We start from the raw sequence: 21,281 nt of genomic DNA on the forward strand, positions 1-21,281 counted from the left end.
CGTTGAGTCCTTGCGCGGTTGTCAGAGGGTCTGGTGGTGCTGATGTTTGGCAGCTTTGCCTCTGTCAACTAACAGCTCACCACTGTCAGGTGAATGACTGATTGTAGTGTAGTGTCGTCGGACTAGTCAAAGCTTTATACAAGAACAAGCCATTTACCATTTATCAGTGTAATTAAGTAGCAGAAAAATGTAATTAATGTGCAAATGAAAGTCAGCAGTATAATTCAGACCAGTTCCAGTAATAATTTAAGTGTGTTATTGTACAGGGTGATGGCATGTGGCAGGAGACATTTCCTGTATCTGTGATCGACAGCAGATCTGTAATAGTCTGTGGGAGAAAGTGCTCCACTGTCTGTCCAGTGTGGGTTAATAATAATAATGGATTACTTCAGTATCCTTCCTTTCACCACAGTCTCAAAGGTCTACAGCCTGAAACAAATCACATAGCCAGTCCTCCTGTTAATGATTCTCCAGTCTGCAGGTTTCTGTGATGCTGCTCTCCCAAAACACAGCTGATCCTGTGAAAAAGATGATGCTGGAGACAACAGACTGCTGAAAGATCACCAACATCTTGCTGCATAAATTAATAGATCAGGGCTTCCCAATAGGCTTAATTTATGGACTTGAGTTTATTCATAAAGCTTTTTTTAGTCTGTGGTTACAAAACGACAGGCAAATAAAATAAACAGAAGGGAATAAATAAAGCAGTTGTTATAGATTATTTTTTTCTGTACTAATATTTTACAATATTTTTAGGTATTAAAGAATTCACAAGTGCTTGATCTATAATCTATAAATTAGACGTTAGGTTATCACACTGGTCACTCGATGCATTTTTAAATCATAAATATTAGATAAATATTATTAAATATTATTATCTTATATTCAAGAACAAATGCATTTTAAGCACATTTTTAATGTGTAAGTATTTTGAGTTAAAAGATTAAACTAAGAAGTAAACATAGTATTAATATTCTTTCATTATGAAAATTGTTATATTTCCCTGTTGTTACTTTAACAAGTATCAGCTTGACATAAAAATAAAAGTTCACATAGTTTATGTTTAAACAAAATAAAAATAAAATGTTACTGCCCTCATAGATATTATATAGATGGTCCATGGACTGGCGCTGCTTATTGGAGCTGACGGTGGACATACCAATTAATTGTTGTATAAATGAATATATTTTATATTTTAACCAAGAAACAAGTTGGTTTATTCATTTAAATTTATTTCACACTCACATGTACACTCTTGAGCCTTCTCTACATACAACAATATTTTTTCCATATGTATACCATATGTATACCACTGCATACACAGTTTTTTTTAAGGTCTGTAAAAGTGTTCTTTAAAATTTCCAAGTCATTTCAGTGTCTTACACTACTCTGCCTGGAAATAGGGCTGGAGATTGAGACCCTTGAAAAACAACTGTTTTGCACAGCTTTTGCATCTGCTGGCACTCTGTAACTCCAGGGTACTTAATATGGCAATGTGATTCAGACTTAACTTGTGAAATACTGTTATAACAAATTAATAAACCTAAATTTATGGTCCAGCTGTTGGGTTTCTGCATGGTTCTCACCAAGTAAAAACTAATCTTCAGAGCCAATCTCAGTCCAAAATGGTGATATGCACTGTGTGATTTTCTTTCAGTAGTTATCGACAGTTATTGTAACCGTCAGCTGCAGAAAATACGGGCAAAGTCGCTCCCTCTGCGTTTACTCCAGTCGGCTCCTATGCCAACCTGGAGCAGGAGATACCCATCCAAGATGGCGTCGCTCAAGCGCGCAACGTGCCCTGCTGAAATTTTATTTTGAACATATGTTTGCCTATTTCCTTTTTTGACGTCACCTGCGTCATCTCTTTTCCCACCACAACAGTTTTTTTTCAAAGATTTATTATTCCAACGATTTCCTTGTTTGATGGCGCCATTAAACACATTCTCTTTTGTCGAAATAAAACCTCGAGAAACACTTTAGAAGCTTATGAGAAAAGTATTTGTAAAGTAGTGGTGATGAACCTGTCTTGCCCTACCCCAATGTCAAATCGGCTAAAACGTAATAGAATAATAGACAAGTATCAAGCGGATTAGTTGAAAACAATGTGTAAGTTTGGACACTTTTAACGAAGTTTTCGTTAATTCTTAGGTTCCTTGGGTTATCTTTACATGTGTCAATATTATTAAAAACTATTCCGTATATAGTAAAGTATATATTCACAAAACGCGGTACTTGTGCTATGGAAGGGGATGTAGCTCAGTGGTAGAGCGCATGCTTTGCATGTATGAGGCCCCGGGTTCAATCCCCGGCATCTCCAAGTGTAATTTTTTTCTCTAAATTGTTTCTATAAACGTTGATATTCATTTTTGTCATTGGCTGATAACATATCTGAAGACATGTCTTAATACTATTTTACTCGTGCCTGTCATACAGCTTTGTAATTTAATAATGTCCTCTGTGTAAAGCAGAGGACAACTTCTTGACAACCCGGCTGTATATTGTCAATCATTCCTTTGATTAACTTTACTATTTGTATCTTTATAACAGTTTTTTACTCATAGGTTTACGCATATTTGTAGACAAAACGGAGTAGCTTAGCTGTAGAAGCTTGGCCAACGAGAAGTTCTTAAATTTCCGCCTGCTTCTAAACGCACCACGAGTCCCCTCCCAGAGCGGTAACTAAGGAGATCACGGTTGTGTTTACTACAAAGATGTCCTCCTTGCTAGCTGCTGCTGTCCTGCAGCCGGTCAGAGAGATGGCCGAGATCTAAACCATTATCTCAGCGCTGATAACCGCGCTGTGGGCTTCCTGTCGATTATTGTTTTATATATATTTTTTAAAAAATGCAGCTGAAGCATATCAAAACACTCCTAACCCCCCAGGTAAGTTTGGAGGTGGGTGGGTGGGCTAGCTAACGTTAGCGGACGCTGGCTAGCTTACACGTTACAGTTGTAAATGTAATTTCAAACCCCTTTAATAACGCTATTCTTTCTGTATGGGTGTAATTTGATAACACTGACTTTGCTGTGTTTAGGTCATTTTAATCATCCCCCATAACATGGTGTTCTTTTTTTTTTTTACTGCTTTTTGATTAGCATGTCTATATCCCCTGCATTGTTTACATTTCAATTGTTTACTATAAATCACTGCTGCACCTTATCCTGTAATTTACTGCAATGTACTGTAATTTTTCAAGCTGTATGCATACGAAATTTCGTTCTGTACGCACTCTGTGCATACAAAATGACAAATAAAGTTGTCTAAGTCAAAGTCATGTCTGCTGGAATGCAGTCAGCTCTGATGTATAAATACCGGTTTAATACGATTTAGATTTTATTTAGCGGTTTAATTGTATTTGCTGTTGATAGGATGGTGCTGCCAAGGTGACATGCATGGCCTGGGCGCCGAACAACAGCAAGTTTGCTGTTTGCACTGTGGACAGAGTAGTGCTGCTCTATGACGAACAAGGAGAAAGGAGAGACAAGTTCTCCACCAAACCTCTGGACCCGAAGGTGAAACCCACACAGACGCACACACACAAAAAAAAAACAACATATTTTTATCGATCTAATCTGGTAAAAAAAAAAGTTAGCTTCACACACACCATACTATTTAAACAATACAACCCAAATAAAAAAACAGCAAAATACTAGGCGTTGTCTTTAGGAATCACCGACAATGTTTTACAGATGTGATTCCATTATATTTAAGTGTTAAGCTGTGGCGACTCTGCATTTGGGGCCAGTGAGGCCTAACCCCACCAGATGTCCCTGTGGAGCTCTAATGAACATAGAGCTGAGTAATATTGTAAAAAAGACAAATTCCCTTACCAATATAATTCTGTTATAAACATTTGTGTCTCTATATCTAAGTCTGCCAGAAAACTGACAAGCTCAGTAGTTAAATCCTCTTGAGGCGCCTTAATGTTGGGGCCGGTATGTTCGAGATAAATTCTTATAGTAGGAAGATTCCACTTACATGGGTATAAAGATCTCCTTATAATAAATTATTTACACACACAGCTAAAAGGAGCCTTTTGAGATTAAACATCAACCAATAAGCTAGTTTCTAACATGATAATTGTGTTATAATTGTAGGTGCAACCTCACCAACATGAATTATGTCCTTTTTTTTTTCCTAACAATCTGTGGTGACATTTGACATGAACCTTTTGTTGTCCTGCTTTTATTATGCTTTAGGCTATGTTAGAGTTTTTTTGCACTAACATTTAGGTGTTATGTGATCCGACAGTTTGGCAAACAGAGCTATGTGGTCAATGACATGGCCTTCTCGCCGGACTCCACCAAAATCGCCATTGGCCAGTCGGACAACATCATCTACGTGTACAGAATCGGCGAAGAATGGTAAGCTGGTCCACACTGCTTTAGGGTTCTCCAGTGTAAACGTTTGCTGATAGAGCAAAACACAAGATCCCCAGAAAATCTTCGGATGTGTGGAAATTGTTTGTCAGAAACGTTCAGGTCTAGATAAAGGAACATGTAACCTACAAACGTTAATGGTCCGGCGCTGACAGATAAAACAATTCTTAGTTTACATATAATAGATATTTTCAAATCTGTCTAATAGATGACCAGAGTCACCACGATGCTACATCCGTTTGTTCATCTCACACATCAAACTCTGAGTTTCCAGAAATACTTTAATATTTGTCTGATTTAAGACCAGGGGTCTCATTTATAAAGCTTACCTACGCACAAAATGGGGCCTGAAACATGCGTACGTCACTTTCCAGGTAGAAGTTGGGATCTATAAAAAAATAAATACAATTTATGGGAGAATGTGTGGTTCTCACGGGAGCTCTGCCCAGGGATACGCTCCTATTGGAGACGGAGAAACTGGGGACACAGATGGTAACGTGATGATTTGCAGCCAAACTGCATCATAATTCTTCTCAGATGTTCAATTTCCCTTAATATCCGACTTTAATCATCGCTCATCTTCATCATAGCTACAGTGGTATTCATTCTTGAGCTGCTGACACATAAATATACAAAAGGACCTTTCAAATAGAGGAAAAAATGCCCATAACTTAAATCATAAATAAAACTCTGTATGACATTTGATCAGTTTTCTGCCATCACATCCGATGCTCACCAGATTGACGTGTTCCACAGATTAACTGATTATTGTGAGAAGGTGCGAGGCGATTACTTTAATTCCTGTGAACGGTGAAATCCACTGCTGCGTAATGCTGAGCAGGTGATGAGGCGGCACTGCATGAAGACCTTACAGATGGGAGAACTAGGAAGGAACACGGTTTCCTGGCTAATATGCCGCTTTAGACTCCAAGCATCGCTTTCTTGAATAAAATACCGTGTTTGTTAATTTAACAAAAATTCTCTTTTGTGAGCTCTATTGCAAGTCGTTTCCTTCCTGGAAAAACCTGAGAATCTCAGTTTGGACATGAGTTTAGCCCTGAAACCCAAAGCCGGGTGGAAAAAATTCGGAATTAGATTTGAATATTTTCAGAGTTGTGGTAAATACGGAAGAGAAAACCAGAAAGTTGAAAATATTTGTTTTTCCACGTTTTATTCTCTGTCTTTCTGTCTGGAAATCAAACCCAGCCGTCCATCCATAAGCCTGTCGTTTTTAATTATTCCATATTTAAAGCCAGACCGCTGTAAAAAAACAACAACAACCTGCTCCTGAAATTATTTTTGTAGAGGTTCTGTATTTTTTGGAAAATTATGGTATTTTATCATGGATAATGTGTAGGAATGTGTTGGGACACTGTGAATTTAAAAAAAAAAAAAACTCTTCTATCTTTTTTAGGGGTGACAAGAAAGCCATCTGCAACAAATTTGTTCAGACGGTGAGTAAACAGAGTTTGTTTGTTTGTTGTAACGCAGGGGTGTCCGAAGGGCTGGACTGCAACTCAAGAATGGTTTGTTCCATGGAGACGTTAATACATTTAAAAAAACTCTTTATTGATCAGATAGAAAAAGGTACCAAACATTCATACAGGAAGTAAGGGGCGACAGAGGTCCAAAAAACAACTGGCTCCATTCTGTGAGCTGCACACAACAAAAATTCCCATGATGCCTCACACATGAATGACACATATAGAGCCTTAAACCAAAGAAGTAATTAAAATAGTTACAAAATAACCACAATAGCTAAATGTACAAATTCCCAAAATGAATATGAATCACAAATAATATCTAATAATTCAAAGAAAAGTCAATTTAGCTAGAAGAAACAAAACTATTAACCATAAAGCATACCAAGAGGAGCACTAAATATAAATTCAGGCTCCTGCAGAGAGGATGGAATGAAGCGGCTCTTCATGTTTAGTAGATGCGGGGTTCTTCGCTGACCTCTCAAAGCGTCAGGTGTAGTTTTGAATCCACTGAATAATTTCCTTTTGCTTTTAATCCCATGCCGTTTTAGGATTTTTCTGTTTTTACCTTCTTTCTTGTGAACTTGAGCTGGCTTTGCTGATCTAAAGGATTAACACAGGCCTCCTCTAAACATTTATTTAAAAAAAACTCAGACCTCCTTTATGTCTTAGAGCTAAACATTCTTCTCTCTACGCATAATATAGAAAATTTAGTCCCAGAAGTGTGTTTTTTTTTTTGTCTTTTAGAGACGTGTTTTGCATCTGAAATTGTTAAAACTGAGGCTAATATCAGACACGGAGCACTGTGTGAAGAAAGTTGTCATTTTTTAGCTTTCTTTAACTCTGTTAAAACCTTTAGTTTCTGCAACAAGCACCTGAATGTTTAACTTTGACATCTGTGTTGCAGAGCGCCGTGACTCGCCTTCTTTGGCCTGCAGAAAGTGCGATTGTTTACGGACTAGTTGATGGCAAGGTAAGTCACCAACACACCATAAAATCTTTGCCATCTGTCTATAAAGGACAGAAATGGTTGTCACTAAGGGAAAGTACAGAGTGGCTCTCAGTGGGGTTCACACTGCTGTTAAAATGACAGATTTTAGATGTAAATAAACGACATCATGGTAAATCTTTTTTTAAATCCACTACGTGTGGTGTGATAATGATGATGAACAACTCAAGTGGGGAAAAACAAACAAATGCATTTGTGGTAAAATAAAAAATACTGCAATATCCTGGTTGCAAAAATGTACACACAGTTCAGCTAATACCTCTTTGAAGCTTTTTTTCATGACGTTTCAGTATTTAGTCTGTAGTTCACACCTGCAAATGTTGAGAACTATTAATTAATAGCCCAATTAACTATTAATGTGTAAACCTTACATACACAAGTTCACTCTCACCAACATCTACAGGTGGATCCAGGTGCTTACAGATTCACTTCTATACAGAAAATCCCTGTTATTATCTTCAGCTGTCACTTTATAAATGTTGTATTAAATAATATTGTATATTCTTCAGTGATGGTATCAAGGCGTTGGTTGTTTTTACCTGTAATACTTTATCGGCTGGTTCTGCTGTTCTTTTTATATATCTCTCTGCAGATGTAGAAGCAGACTCCAATGATGTTATCTTGCTCTTTCCTTTTCCTCTCCGCTTTCTCTTTCACCTTTTCTCCCTTTTTAACATTTTGTCTAATCTGTTTCTCTCCTTTTTTTTTCTCTTCTACCTTCCCGTTTCAGTGTCCATTTAACATGAAATAGTCCCAGCATAAAACCTAATAAAGCTTCTTGCATATATAAATCAAGCGGAGCACTATGGCGAAAGCAGTAAGGCTCCGCCTGTGAAAGTAAAATCTGTTGGGCTCTTTTTGGCATTAAGACAACAATTCTTATTTCCACATTGCCAGACAGGAAACAAATAAATAAATACACCAAAGCATAGTGAAGGAAGTTGGTAATAATTGGGCAAAATGGGGGACAGCGTTACAAAAACTGGACATTTCTCCTAAATGGTTTAAGGGACCAGCTTGAAACGGGTCAGGGATGCTAAAGAGGTTAACCAGTCAGTTCAAATTAATTTATTTGAACTGACTGGTTGTGTCATACACGTGACAACAATCTCTGGATTTAGACGTAAAGTCAATAGAATAATTTTCTTCCAATAAAATCATCCAAGCCTGGCTAAGAAAAACCCACAAATATTAATGTGTCTTAATGTGTTTATGGTCTAATTGAACCAATTTGAAGCTTTTTAGTTCAAGGGTCCAAATGAAGATAAACAACCAAAGGAACACGCTAAGCCACAGGGATGGCAGCTTACTTTTCTTCAGATGAAACTGAGGGTTTTGTCAAGGTGGATGTAGTCGAGTAACTCAAAGTACTAGCCTGCCGTTTTGGTATTTGCTCAGAAGCTTCATATTGAGTCCGAGCAACATCCAAAACAACAAAAGAACGACTCCATGAGAGGAAAATGAAGGTTCTGAAACGGCCTGGCCCCGAGTCCAGAGCAGGAAATGTGTGGGATCATCTGCAGAGGGCTGAGGACCACCGATGTCCTCATAGTCTCATCGATTCTGAGACCTTTTTCAGTGCAGAGTGAGCGCATATGGCCGAGTCTTCATGTCGGATGCTGAAAGACTCCCTACAAAGACAGATAAACACTGAAACCGCATGAAAAGGTGCTTCAACGAGGTTTACAGGGTCTGCACAACTCTTTTTTTCTAGTGATTTTTTTTTTTATTACTATTGTTTCATTTAGTTTTTACTGTGGTTTATTGTTCACTTTTGTGCTTTATCCTCTTAAGCCAAAAATAAATAAATAAAAGAAGGCATTTCTCAACTTGCCTAAACTGCTAATCTTGTTATCAACTAACATAGAGGTTCAGGTGGATGTGAAAAAATTAGTAAATTTTTCTGGGGCTGAGTAAATGAGATTTAAATGCCCAAAAAAATTATTCTGTACTGTGCCACTCTTTATTTACACTCTCTAAAACTATATATACAAACTATATGTGCCCTTATATCCTCACCTGAGCTTTGGTGGTCAGCTGAAAGTTTTGCTAATGAGTTTGATTGGGATGGATTCAGGGTCTAGTTGCCTTTCGTTGTGTTGAAACACAAACTTGGTCATAATTTGCATTTTGGCTATCTGAGTGTTCTGCTGCATGGTGTTTGAGCTGCGGTCAGTGGATATTAGAATAAAGTAGATCATTTTGTAGAGGAGTCTCAGATAAAGACCTGAACATATGATAAATGTGTCGGTCTCAGTTAGTCAGCTACAAACGCGTTATTGTTGCTGAAGAGCTCAAGCCCTCTTAAAAGTGGACTCACGGGCTTAAGGGGTTAAGCATTTTATTAATCGCTTATTACTCGTGCAATTCATGCAACCAGGTTATTGCAGCAAACACAGATGGTTCAGTCCAGCTAACCCAAAACTGACCCAAAAATAAGATGCAAAACCATGACAGGTGATGTGAAACTGAGAGGAAGAAGAAATAAAATGTTTGGTAACTTTGAAACGGAGGATAGATGAGGAAAGAAAAAGCTGAAACAGAGGAAGCAAAACTAAACCACAGAGAGACTTATTTATATTGCACCGTAGCCGAAGACACCATCCTGCAAAAAAAAAAAAAAGGAAAGTAATTAAGTTATTTTTTTTATCCTCAGGTTCGCCTCGCCAACACCCAGACAAATAAATCCTCCACCATCTACACCACAGAGTCCTGTGTTGTCTCTCTGGCATCCAAGTAAATGTCTCACCCACACAGCGCCCCCTACAGTTCTGAGCCCTCCTGGTAAAGCTGTGCAAAATGCTTTAAAACAAATGTTATTGCTGTAGCATCGTCTCACACTGAAGTCATTTAGGACAACACAACCAACTTGAGCTCGTCAGTGTGTGGAGTCTGATGAGTTGATCCGACTGTTTAGGAACTTTTAATCGGCAATTAATTAGGGCTGTGCATAAAAATCGATACAAAAATTAATATTGATATTTTTTTTAAAAACAATTTAATATCGATATTCTGGCTTTCAATACGACATACCTCCCAACCCCTAGGGGGCGCTATTACAGCCATTACTGCTCACAGTGAGGAAGAACAAGTGAGACAAATGTGTGGACCGACAGGATTTTAGATGTGCCTTTGTCCCTAAAATCAGACGTTTGGACACATTTTTGGTTTCTGTGATACATTTAAATGCATTGAACCAAATGATTTATGTTCCTGTTCATATATCAGTGTTCAATAAATTGAACATAAATATGATATTTAGTTTTGTTTATTTATGATATCTGGTTTTGTTTATTGAATGGCTTTGAGCATTAATTTGAAAGTAATAAATATCAATATTGGAGTCAAATCAAATCAAGCTGAGCTATATATCGAGAATAGTATCGAATCAACACTGCAAAAACGGAACTAGAAAAAAGTAAAATGTTCTTAAAATTTGTGTATTTGTCCTTGATTTGAGCAGGTAAATAAGATGATTTGCCAATTGGAATAAGAAATTTGCACTTAGAATAGGAACGATTCATCTCAATCATCTTATTTCAAGTGCAGGATGTCTAATTATCTTATTTTAAGGGGTCAAAATACTCATTCCATTGGCAGATAATCTTATTTACCTGCTCAAATCAAGGATAAATACACTAACTTTAAGAACATTTTACTTTTTTTTAAATCAGTTTTTGCAGTGAACTCATCCTAGATGACACCCAGCCCTACAATTAATGCCTTCCTGCTTCCCTGGGGCATCAGTATGTTGGGGCGCAGTTCTCTTCCTCAAAATGAGAAAGATTAGAGAACTTTCCCAGGGCAGAAGTTTAAAATGTCAGGACTTGGCTACAAGAATATCAAAGCAAAGCGGGACACAGGCCTGAGCTTATCTTTCCAACACGCGCTGTAAGGAGGCTAATAGCGGGGAACATTAGGCCAACCGTCTTCCATAAGCATTTTACACAGCTTCACCAGCGACTGCAGGGTTTTCACTGTTTAGTTGTGACTGACGGTGAAAGAATATGTAAATTATCCAGCTGTTTTTGTCCCTGCAAGCATTGCTTATAGTAAAAAAGCCATTTGTGTGTCAGTGTTTCGGGTAAGGGCGTCCTCTCTGGTCACGCCGACGGGACCGTCGTGCGCTACTTCTTCGACGATCAAGACTCAGGGGAGTCTCAGGTGAGACAAGATTAGACCTCGCTTAACGTTCATCAGCTCCTCAGAGGTTTTTCTCACGTCCGTGTCCGCTGCGTTGCCGCCTCAGGGGAAGCTGCTGACGCACCCGTGCCCTCCGTACGCGCTGGCCTGGGGGGCCAACGGCATCATGGCGGGCGGCTGCGACAGGAAGGTGGTGGCATACGGCAGGGAGGGCCAGGTCCTGCAGAGCTTCGACTACAGCCGAGAGCGATCGGAGAGGGAGTTCACGGCGGCGGCCACCAGCCCCAGCGGGCAGTCGGTGGTGTTCGGCAGCTTCGACCGGTCAGTGTGAGGCCGTCTCTGTTGGGTTGGGACGGAGAAGCGTAGAAAACGTGAAAAACCTCCTCTACTTTACACGTTTGTGCAATATAACGGCACATTATTACAAATAATACGGCACTAGCATGATAATTTATTGCTTAGACATTAAAAAGAGGCATTATCATGTTTATCTTTTTGTGTTTAGATCAGCAGAGGACTGGTTGAGAGAATGTTTCGTCTACAAATTGTGAAGTCAAAAACACTCGAGGTCCCAAAAACATAATTTAAAAAAAATAAAAAATACCCCAAAATTATACTGACATTTTTTTTTAGCTGTTCCGCAAAATATTTGCTTGCAATATTTTAATTAAACGAACTACACTCCAAAAACGGAACTTGAAATAAGTAAAATGTTCTTAAAATGAGTGTATTTGTCCTTGATTTGAGTAGGTAAATGAGATGATCTGCCAATGGAATAAGATTTTTGCACTTAAAATAGGAACAATTCATCTCCATCATCTTATTTCAAGTGCATTATGTCTAATTATCTTATTTTAGGGGTCAAAATACTCATTCCATTGGCAGATAATCTTAATTACCTGCTCAAATCAAGGATAAATACACTAACTTTAAGAACATTTTACTTATTTTTAGATCCGTTTTTGCAGTGCAGTCAGCTTTTCTGCATTGCAAAAACGGAACTAAAAATAAGTAATATTTACTTAAAATGAGTGTATCTGTCCTTAATTTGAGTAGGTAAATAAAATGATTTGCCAAAGGAATAAGACTTTTGCACTTAAAATAGGAACAACTCATCTCCACCATGTTATTTCAAGTACAGGATGTCTAATTATCTTATTTTAGGGGTCAAAATACTCAGTCAATTGGCAGATAATCTTATTTACCTACTCAGATCTCGGACAAAAACACAAATTTTAAGAACATTTGACTTATTTTTACATCCGTTTTTGCAGTGTGTAGGAAAGGGGATGTGTAAATGTCTGCCTTGTTGAAATATGGCCGTCCAGTTTGGAAATATTGTTCTGCTTGATTGAAGATAATGGACAGAAATTTAGTCTATTATCAGCAATAAGAACAAAAAATGAGTCAGTCTGTCTTTGAAAACACTTGCTTTAATTTAGACATTGTTAATAAGTGCATTAAAAGCATCAAAGTATTTTTTTTTTACTATGAAATTAAAGAGAATTTAGAAACCAAGGTTATTAAAAGGCAATTACTTTTTGTTTTACCATTCTACATTGTAAGAAGATTTTAAGTTCTCTGTAATAAATCTGCTCTAGTTAAAGCAAAAAGTCGCTATCTGCATCAACGCCTGTGCTGGTGGACCAAATTATCATTGGGGGGGCAACATGTGGCATGTTGATCTATAACAACCTGGAGCCTTTTGGAAAAATAAATAAATGCAGAATAAATGTGCTGGTCAGTGGCGTTTCTGAATTTAAAATGTTTCATGCTCCAACAATAAACGCATTGTTCTGATAATGTCCTATGCACAGTAAATTATCTCCTTCATACCATATAAATATTACATTTTGAGATTTATTTTTTTTTGCATAATAAATGGTTACATTGTAGTTTAGTGTACATTTAGTTACATTTTAACATAATTAGCTCTTTTTTTTCCCCGCTGAGGCTGCGGCTCTACGTTTCTACGCCTTTACAGATGACCTGCAGAGCTAAAAATGTTTTTCTTGGCGGCGTTTGTGCAGACTGCGAGTGTTTAACTGGGCTCCGAGTAGGAGCCTGTGGGAGGAAGCCAGACCCAAAGAGATCACCAACCTCTACACCATCACCAGCTTGGCCTGGAAGAAAGACGGATCGCGCCTTTGTGCTGTGAGTATACAATGCATAATCACCCCCCTGCCTATGGACCTATTTTGTTCCTTTCCAACCAGTGATTTTAGATGTTGTTTAATATCAAAAATATTTTCACTGCAAAAAGGGAAGTAAAAATAAGTAAATATTTCTTTAAATAAGTGTATTTTTCCTTGATTTGAGCAGCTAAGTAAGACTATTTGCCAGTGGAATGAGTTTGTTCACCCCTAAAATGAGATAATTAGATATCCTGCAGTTGAAATAAGATGATGGAGTTGAGTTGTTCTTTTATTAAGTGCAAAACTCTTACAGTGACTTTTGCAAGGCACTGTATAAAGCATTTCATCTGCATTTTCATTCAAACATCCATGTTAAATAAAATTATCCAGCAGCTGTATTGTGCACTGCAAAAATATAACTAAAAATAATAAAATGAGTGTATTTGTCCTTGATTTGAACAGGTAAATAAGATGATTTGCCAATTTTAGGGGTGAACAAACTCATTCCACTGGCAAATAGTCTTATTTAGCTGCTCAAATCAAGGAAAAATACACTTATTTCAAGAAAAATGTACTTACTTTTACTTCCCTTTTTGCTGTGAAAATATTTTTAATATTAAACAACACACTGCAAAAACAGAACTAAAAGTAAGTAAAATGTTCTTAAAATTAATGTATTTGTCCTTGATTTGAGCAGGTAAATAATATTATTTGCCAATGGAATAAGATTTTTGCACTTAAAATAGGAACAATTCATCTCCATCGTCTTATTTCAAGCGCAGGATGTCTAATTATCTTATTTTAGGGGTAAAGATACTCATTCCATTGGCCGATAATCGTATTTACCTGCTCAGATCAAGGACAAATAGACTAACTTTAAGAACATTTTACTTGTTTCTAGATCCGTTTTTGCAGTGCATGGAACGACTTATATCTTAATGATGTCACGCATCATTATAATTATTATTGATTAATATTGTTTGTGTCCTTGCAGGGAACACTGTGCGGCGGAGTGGAGCTGTTTGACTGTTGCTTGAGGAGAACCATCTATAAGAACAAGTTTGAGATGACCTACGTTGGCCTGAGTCAGGTAGAAACCGTCTCACCTGCACAAAGAGAGAAATAAATTCCCAACACATGTTTGGCGCCCCGGATAAGGATGATTAATACGCCTTTTGGTTCAGATAAATCTTTCATTGCCTTTTAAACAGGCTCACATCCCAAAACTGCAATAAGTTTAACCTTTAATTTCATTTAAATAGCTCTTACTGAAGGAAAAAAGTAAAACATTAATATTTTATAATTAAGGACTATCCCCTGTTTTAGGCAGGGTTTGGTACATTTTACTAGAAATGTTCTGGTATTTGACGGCACCAGAACATTTTAGGGGCTTCTTAGCTAAAGTGGTGGATACATTTGCACATACAAAATGCCAGGTTTATATCTATATATATATATTTATATATATAAATGTATTTATTTTTTTCCCCATTTCACTTTGCTGACAAACTATTTTCTGCAGCCCCATCACATACACTGCAAAAAGGGAACTAAAATTAAGTAACTGTTTCCTGAAATAGGTGTATTTTTCCTTGATTTCAGCAGCTAAATAAGACTATTTGCCAATGGAATAAGATTTTTGCATTTAAAATAAGAACAATTCATCTCCACCACCTTTTTTAAGTGCAGGATATCTAAATATTTTAGGGGTAAATAGTGTTATTTAGCTGCTAAAATCAAGGAAAATACTTATTTCAAGAAAATTTGACTTTCAGTTCTTTTTTTTTTTTTGCAGTATTTTGAATAAAGATTAAAAAACATTTGCATTTCATTGCCGTTAAACAGGCTCACATCCCAAAATTGTGAAAAGTTTAACCTTTAATTAAAAACTAAAACGTTAATATTTTACAATTAAGGACTATCCCCTGTTTTTAGGTAGGGTTTGGTACATTTTACTAGAAATTTTCTGCCTTTTTCATGAGTTCAAAATAACTTTCAGTCTTGACAAAGTTCTCTGCCCAGAGCATCACAGACCCTCCACCGTACGTAACGTCGGCGAACATGTGGCGTCTTTCCACATGAGCATGCTTCGCCTTTTCTGCCAAACCCTCTGAGTTTTGTTCCTGTGGAGTGGAATCTGGAATAATATTACTTCTAATTCTTCCAGGGGTGTAAATATCGTTTCCTGAATTATGAAGGTAAACATAAATCAGTGTTCAATAAAAACATGCTCTCTGTTCCTTCTGATTGTAAAGAGCTGCTAAGTGAAATAAACTTTGTAATTTTAGGTTTCTGACCAAGAGAAAGTTTTCTATCACCGGTGTAAACCCAATAAACTTAAACTAAAATAGTAATTATAAATGCTTAAGTTAGTTTTATTTTGCCGAAGCTGTTAGGACTGCAAATAAACACGGGACTGGCATTTTTTAAAACCATTTTATTATTTGTAATTCCGGTCTGAGACTAGGCAACTGAATTAAATCCTATAAGTGGAGTATTTCTCAGGTAGCAAGAAGCACAATTGGTTTATAAGTGATAAAAAGAGCTGTCCAACGAAGTCTTTCTCTCGATAGAAATAATTAAAAACATAAAAACCGCCATCAGTTGTTTCAGAGGAGCAACTCAGACTGACTTATGTGTATAAACTGCCCAGCGCCGCAGATTTATCAATAATAAAATGACAAAATAATTCATCCTTACAGAGAGTTGTTTGTCTGCTTTGCTTGATTATCGAATTCACCAATTAAATGTGCCGATAACAGGAACGGATACAATCTTTGAAAGAGACGACGGGGCCGAGACACAAAATAAGCAAAATAATAAAACAGGGCATACTTGAAAACAAGCACCAATTATTGGAGCTGCAATAAATTGAAACTGAGAGATCGAACAAAAGACATCAAAGCTTCAAATGACACTTTTAATTTAAGAAATCCAATCTCTGTTCCAGTTATGCTCTCTGAATACGTCTCCTAACGCCTTAACTTGCGCCGCCCTTGTTCAGTAGATAAATGAATGTGTTGATGTTGTCTCTTTGCAGGTGATTGTGAGGAACCTCTCCTCTGGGACTCGGGTGGTGCTGAAGTCCTACTACGGCTACGAGATAGAAGAAGTCAAGATCCTGGGCAAAGATCGCTTCCTGGTGGCTCACACCTCTGACACGCTGCTGCTCGGAGATCTGCTGAGCAACAAGCTGAGCGAGGTGCCAAACACGGCCGGCGTCCTGTGAACTGCATGACTTTACTGTGATAAAACCTGCTGTCGGCTTTTTATTCCTAATTTACTTGGGTGTTTTTGACAGAAATGATGAATTCGCTTTTCTTTGCCTCTCCCTCAGGTGCCCTGGTCAGGTTCTGGAGGAAACGAAAAGTTCTTCTTTGAGAACGAAACCGTAAGATTACAATTATGTAAAAAGACAGAGTGGTGCACTGCAAAAACAGACCTTAAAATAAGTAAAATGTTCTTAAAATTTGGGTTTTTGTCCTTGATTAATTATTATTACTATTACTATTATATTGATTTGAGCAGGTAAATTATATTATCTGTCAATGGAATGAGTATTTTGACCCCTAAAATAAGATAATTCTGCACTTGAAATAAGACGATGGAGATGAGTTGTTCCTATTTTAAGTTCTATTGGCAGGTCATCTTATTTACCTGCTCAAATCAAGGACAGATACACTAATTTTAAGAACATTTTACTTATTTTGAGTTCAGTTTTTGCAGTGTGTTAATTTAGAAGATCTGTATATTTCTAAAAAAACCCAAAAAAAACCCCAACATGCTTTTGTTGAAATCAAAATCTGCGCCTCCAGGTGTGCATGATTTTCAACGCCGGGGAGCTGAGCCTGGTGGAGTACAGTAACAACGAGATTCTGGGATCCGTCAGGACCGAGTTCATGAATCCACACCTCATCAGGTAGGCAGGGCTTCTGACCGCTGAAACGCACATTAGAGCTGGCCGATAAATCCATTAAGTCGAATTTACAGGTTTTTTTTAGATACAATTTCTGAAAAAAATGGATTTTATTTTTCGCCAATGCTCTCACTGGGCTTCCATGAAGAGAATAGCATGTGATAATGAAAATATATCGTCAAAATATTGTAATTTACCATAATACGAAGCACTTAAATTTGCTCATTTACTCTTTATTTCTTTAATAAGTTGGTTTGAGGTTACACAAGCGAAATTCAGCCTGTTCTTAACTCATTGCGTAACGCCACTAGCACAAAGCGTTCTCACTGTTTACAACAGGGCCGCCATCTTGTTTTACAAGCAAGTTTCTAAAAATAATTTCTTTAGTTTCTTTCTGTGAAACGAAAAGGAGGGAAAAGGATTTGGTGAAAGAAAACCGGAGATTTTATTTGCAGGCCGTGTCGCCCAGCCCTGATGCACATCAGCCTCATTAATAGGCCGGTCAAAACGTACCGCATGTCCCTGGAGGATTACAAGCCACACTGTAGTTTTAAATGTAGAGAATAAGAAAATAACATCAGGATTAAAAAAAAAAAAATCTTAGAAAACGTAAATTGCGGCAGATTTTTGGGTGCCATGACATGAAAAACATAAATTTTACTGCTTTGTCCACTAGATGGTGATATTGAGCTTTGCATAAATCTGAGCCATCAGCATAAAGCAGTTTACAGAGCTGATGTTACGGCTCCTGCAGCTGCAGTCAACTGTGATATGTTGATGCTGAACTTGTTTCTCGACGTAAAAGCATTGATAACTTATGTCTTATAACTGAGCCCTGTGTTTTTTTTGCATGTTTGTCCAGCGTGCGACTTAACGAGAGGAAGCAGAGAGGAGTGGAGGACAACAAGAAGCTTGCCTATCTGATCGACCTAAAGACCATTGCCATCGGTAAGAAACAGGAAAGAGCAAGGATGATTCCAATACGATAGAGAAAAGGTAGATATCTATTTGTACTGCATAAACACAACTAAAAGTAAGTAAAATTTCTTTGAAATTAGTGTATCTGGCCTTGATTTGAGCAGCTAAATAAGATTATCTACCAATGGAATAAGATTTCTGCACTTAAAACAGAAACAACTCATCTCCATCAGAATCAGAAATCAGAAATCAGAATCAGATATTTAATAATCCCAGAGGGAAATTGCTGTTTCAGTACCATCACCATAACATAAACAGCACAAACATTTCATGGGGGGAGACGGTTCACTGAGGCTGTGCTGCTAAGGACACTACTGTGTCCACAAGGCGCTGCCCTTTGATCTGTTTAAGGAAGATTACAACAACATGGGGGAAGTGGTTGTAACTTCATCATCTTATTTCAAGTGCAGCATATATATCTTATTTTAGGGGTCAAAATACTCATTCCATTGGTAGATCATCATATTTAGCTTCTCAAATCAAGGACAAATGCACTAATTTCAAGAAAATGTTACTTATTTTTAGTTTTGTTTTTGCAGTGAGGGTCTTTGTGCGTTATGATTTTTCAAAGTAGAAAAGTCAGTCAAACTCAAGGCAGACTTTTTTTAACGCCTTTATTAAGTCTCAGTGGGGCTTTTTGGGCTTCAAACAGCTCGCGTAGCTTTTCAGGTAGTTTTAAATCAATGAAAACCTTGTTTAAAAGCTTATCACCTATTGCTACTATCCTCACACTTTGAACACAGGATGTGCTGGATGGATGGGGTTGACATGTACGTCACTAATGATGTTTTTTAATCCACGTAGATCCCGTCAGGTTCTTCAGATATTCAGAAGGTCTAATGTTCAACAAATGATCATCAGAGATTTGGTCCTGACACAGTAGTGAATCTGTCAGAAACACAGCCACTGCAAAAACATAACTAAAAATAGGTAAAATCTTCTTGAAATTAGTTTATTTGCCCTTGATCTGAGCAGGTAAATAGAATTATCTGCCAATGAAATAAGATTTTTGCACTTAAAATAGGAACAACTCATCTCTGTCACCTTATTTTAAGTGGATTATATTCAACTATCTTATTCTAGGGGTAAAATTACTAATTTCATTGGCAGATAGGATTATTTACCTGCTCAAATCAAGGACAAATACACTAATTTCATGAAAATTTCACTTATTTTTAGTTCAGTTTTTGCAGTGAGATGGGTTCTTCCTCCTGAACAGAAGCTCCCTCTTTATATGTTCTGCCCCTAATTTCCAACACAAGTGGCCTCTAGTGGCTCAGTTAGGGTGAAACGTGTCTCCTACACTTTGTAACAAAACGCTGAGCTTGCATTAACCGTCCAGAAAATGTTCTTATTTCCATAGAAACTCACGCGAGGCAAAACGCTTCAGTCTTCTCCCATGTAGGAGACGTTTGTATTGACTCATAAAGTACCTACAACTGAGAGTTTCTTCAGATTATAGAGGAACCAAATGCTGGTTCTAATAGAAAGTTGCCAGAAAACACGGTGGATCACGGTGCGCTGTGTTCTCTGTAAGAGGCAGCGTAGCTCAAACACAAACCAGTGTTTTCCTGTCAACTGGGTCTATAGCTGAAGCATTGAGCATCAGAACCGGACCACGAAGCAAAGCAGAAAGGCGGCCCTGTGTGTCACATTGATGGATGTGTGTAAGCATCACTTACCTGGGGAACATGTGGCTCTAACCTTGATAAGTTTGATATCCTAAGATCTCATTCCAATTAAAAGTAATCTATGGGAAAAACAAGTCTGATCTCATCTTAACTTACAGAACCTTAACAGGATAAAAAGGACGTTCAGGTTCCTCAAGTGGATCAACTAAGCCGGACTTTCACCACCATTCAGGCTGAGTTTGGCTGAAAACACGAGTTTAAAAAGTCCAATTTTTATTGCTGGTCAACCTTAAATGGCCATGAAAAGATGCCTGCACTGCAAAAACAAAACTAAAAATAAGTCAGATCTTCTTGAAATTAGTGCATTTATTCTTGATTTGAGCAGGTAAACAAAATGATTTTCCAATGGAATGAGATTTTTACACTTAAAATAGGAACAACTCATCTCTATCATCTTATTTCAAGTGCAGAATATCTAATTATCTTATTTTAGGGGTGACAATACTTACTCCATTGGCAGATCATCTTATTTACCTGCTAAAATCAAGGATAAATGCACTAATTTCAAGAAAATTTGACTTATTTTTAGTTACGTTTTTGCAGTGCGAGGATATCCTGTGTTCTTAGAGAAAACTCTGCTGCTAACATCAGCGCACCAGATACCGCAGAACACAGCCAGGCTGGTTGGGCACCAACACACCATTAGGCAGGTGATGATGATGTTATGCCTGTGTACCTATATTAAAGATTTCATTTTAATCGCTGTTCTTCACAAACCCTGCAGTAATAAAGTTTTTTTTTAATTTTTTTTATTTGTAAATACGCACCACATGACCTTTTAAGTCGATGAATTCAGGCGCTAAAATCTTTGGGATAAATTAAAGCCGAGACGGTTAGTTAGGTCTTCTCTTCCAGCATCTTTTCATTACTTGTGTGAAGGCAGAGAAGCAAATGTTTCATTTGTTGGAATATTATTTTGAAGGACGAATGACTCGTACACTTTTTCAACCTTTTTTGGGGCCAATCGATTGTTTTCTCTTTTCTATTAGTAGTAGTTAGTAGTTAAGCCAGTTTAGCTTCTGATTTCTACCGAATTAAAGACCATAATTACTCCCTACATGAAATATTTTCTTACGTAAACAATAAAATCTAAGGATTTATGTAGTTTAACTACTTGACACCAAGAAAACTTTAAGTTGAGGCTGTTAGTCAGGCCTTCTCATCCGCCATCAATAGATTGTTATCTTCTTTCAGCAATTTAAAACTACTTGACACCAAGAAAAAGACTTTGTGTTGATCAACGTTAATGTTAACATTTTTGTTGCAGACAAAGATGCTTAATTATCTATTTCTCTGTGACTGTGTAGCACCTTTGAATACCAAAGGCTTCAGTATGCATGACATCCGAATAATAATAATACTAATACTCTTATTTACCATTAAGTTATTCTGCGTTTTATCCAAGACAAGCCGAGTTACTTAGCAATGCAAGGATTTACATGAAGAAAACAGAAAGGTAGAGATTTTCAGGGAGCAACGAGCTAACGGAGCAGTTAATGTTTGTTTTTGATGAGGTGAAACTTTCCCCTCTGCCCGTTTTACTGG

The 21,281-nt window shown here is 37.4% G+C and overlaps 1 protein-coding gene and 1 non-coding gene across 2 annotated transcripts in view; both read left to right on the plus strand.

The window, feature by feature from the left end:
• The first annotated feature begins 2,248 nt into the window (after nt 1-2,248).
• On the plus strand, nt 2,249-2,320 carry trnaa-ugc. The gene has a single exon. It is a non-coding gene; the product is annotated as a tRNA-Ala (tRNA).
• Nucleotides 2,321-2,692: 372 nt separating this feature from the next.
• The window catches only part of ift172 (intraflagellar transport 172), a 70,355-nt gene continuing 51,766 nt past the window's right edge, over nt 2,693-21,281 (plus strand). The window contains exons 1-14 of the mRNA XM_012882552.3: nt 2,693-2,886; nt 3,373-3,516; nt 4,256-4,368; nt 5,798-5,837; nt 6,772-6,837; nt 9,530-9,609; nt 10,950-11,037; nt 11,123-11,337; nt 13,047-13,170; nt 14,146-14,241; nt 16,192-16,353; nt 16,489-16,542; nt 16,967-17,070; nt 17,930-18,015. Coding sequence (XP_012738006.2) covers nt 2,848-2,886; nt 3,373-3,516; nt 4,256-4,368; nt 5,798-5,837; nt 6,772-6,837; nt 9,530-9,609; nt 10,950-11,037; nt 11,123-11,337; nt 13,047-13,170; nt 14,146-14,241; nt 16,192-16,353; nt 16,489-16,542; nt 16,967-17,070; nt 17,930-18,015 — 1,411 coding nt within the window. The 5' untranslated portion in view covers nt 2,693-2,847. The remainder of the gene's footprint in view (nt 2,887-3,372; nt 3,517-4,255; nt 4,369-5,797; nt 5,838-6,771; nt 6,838-9,529; nt 9,610-10,949; nt 11,038-11,122; nt 11,338-13,046; nt 13,171-14,145; nt 14,242-16,191; nt 16,354-16,488; nt 16,543-16,966; nt 17,071-17,929; nt 18,016-21,281) is intronic.

Source organism: Fundulus heteroclitus, chromosome 15 (genome assembly GCF_011125445.2).
Source record: "Fundulus heteroclitus isolate FHET01 chromosome 15, MU-UCD_Fhet_4.1, whole genome shotgun sequence".
NCBI lineage: Eukaryota > Metazoa > Chordata > Actinopteri > Cyprinodontiformes > Fundulidae > Fundulus > Fundulus heteroclitus.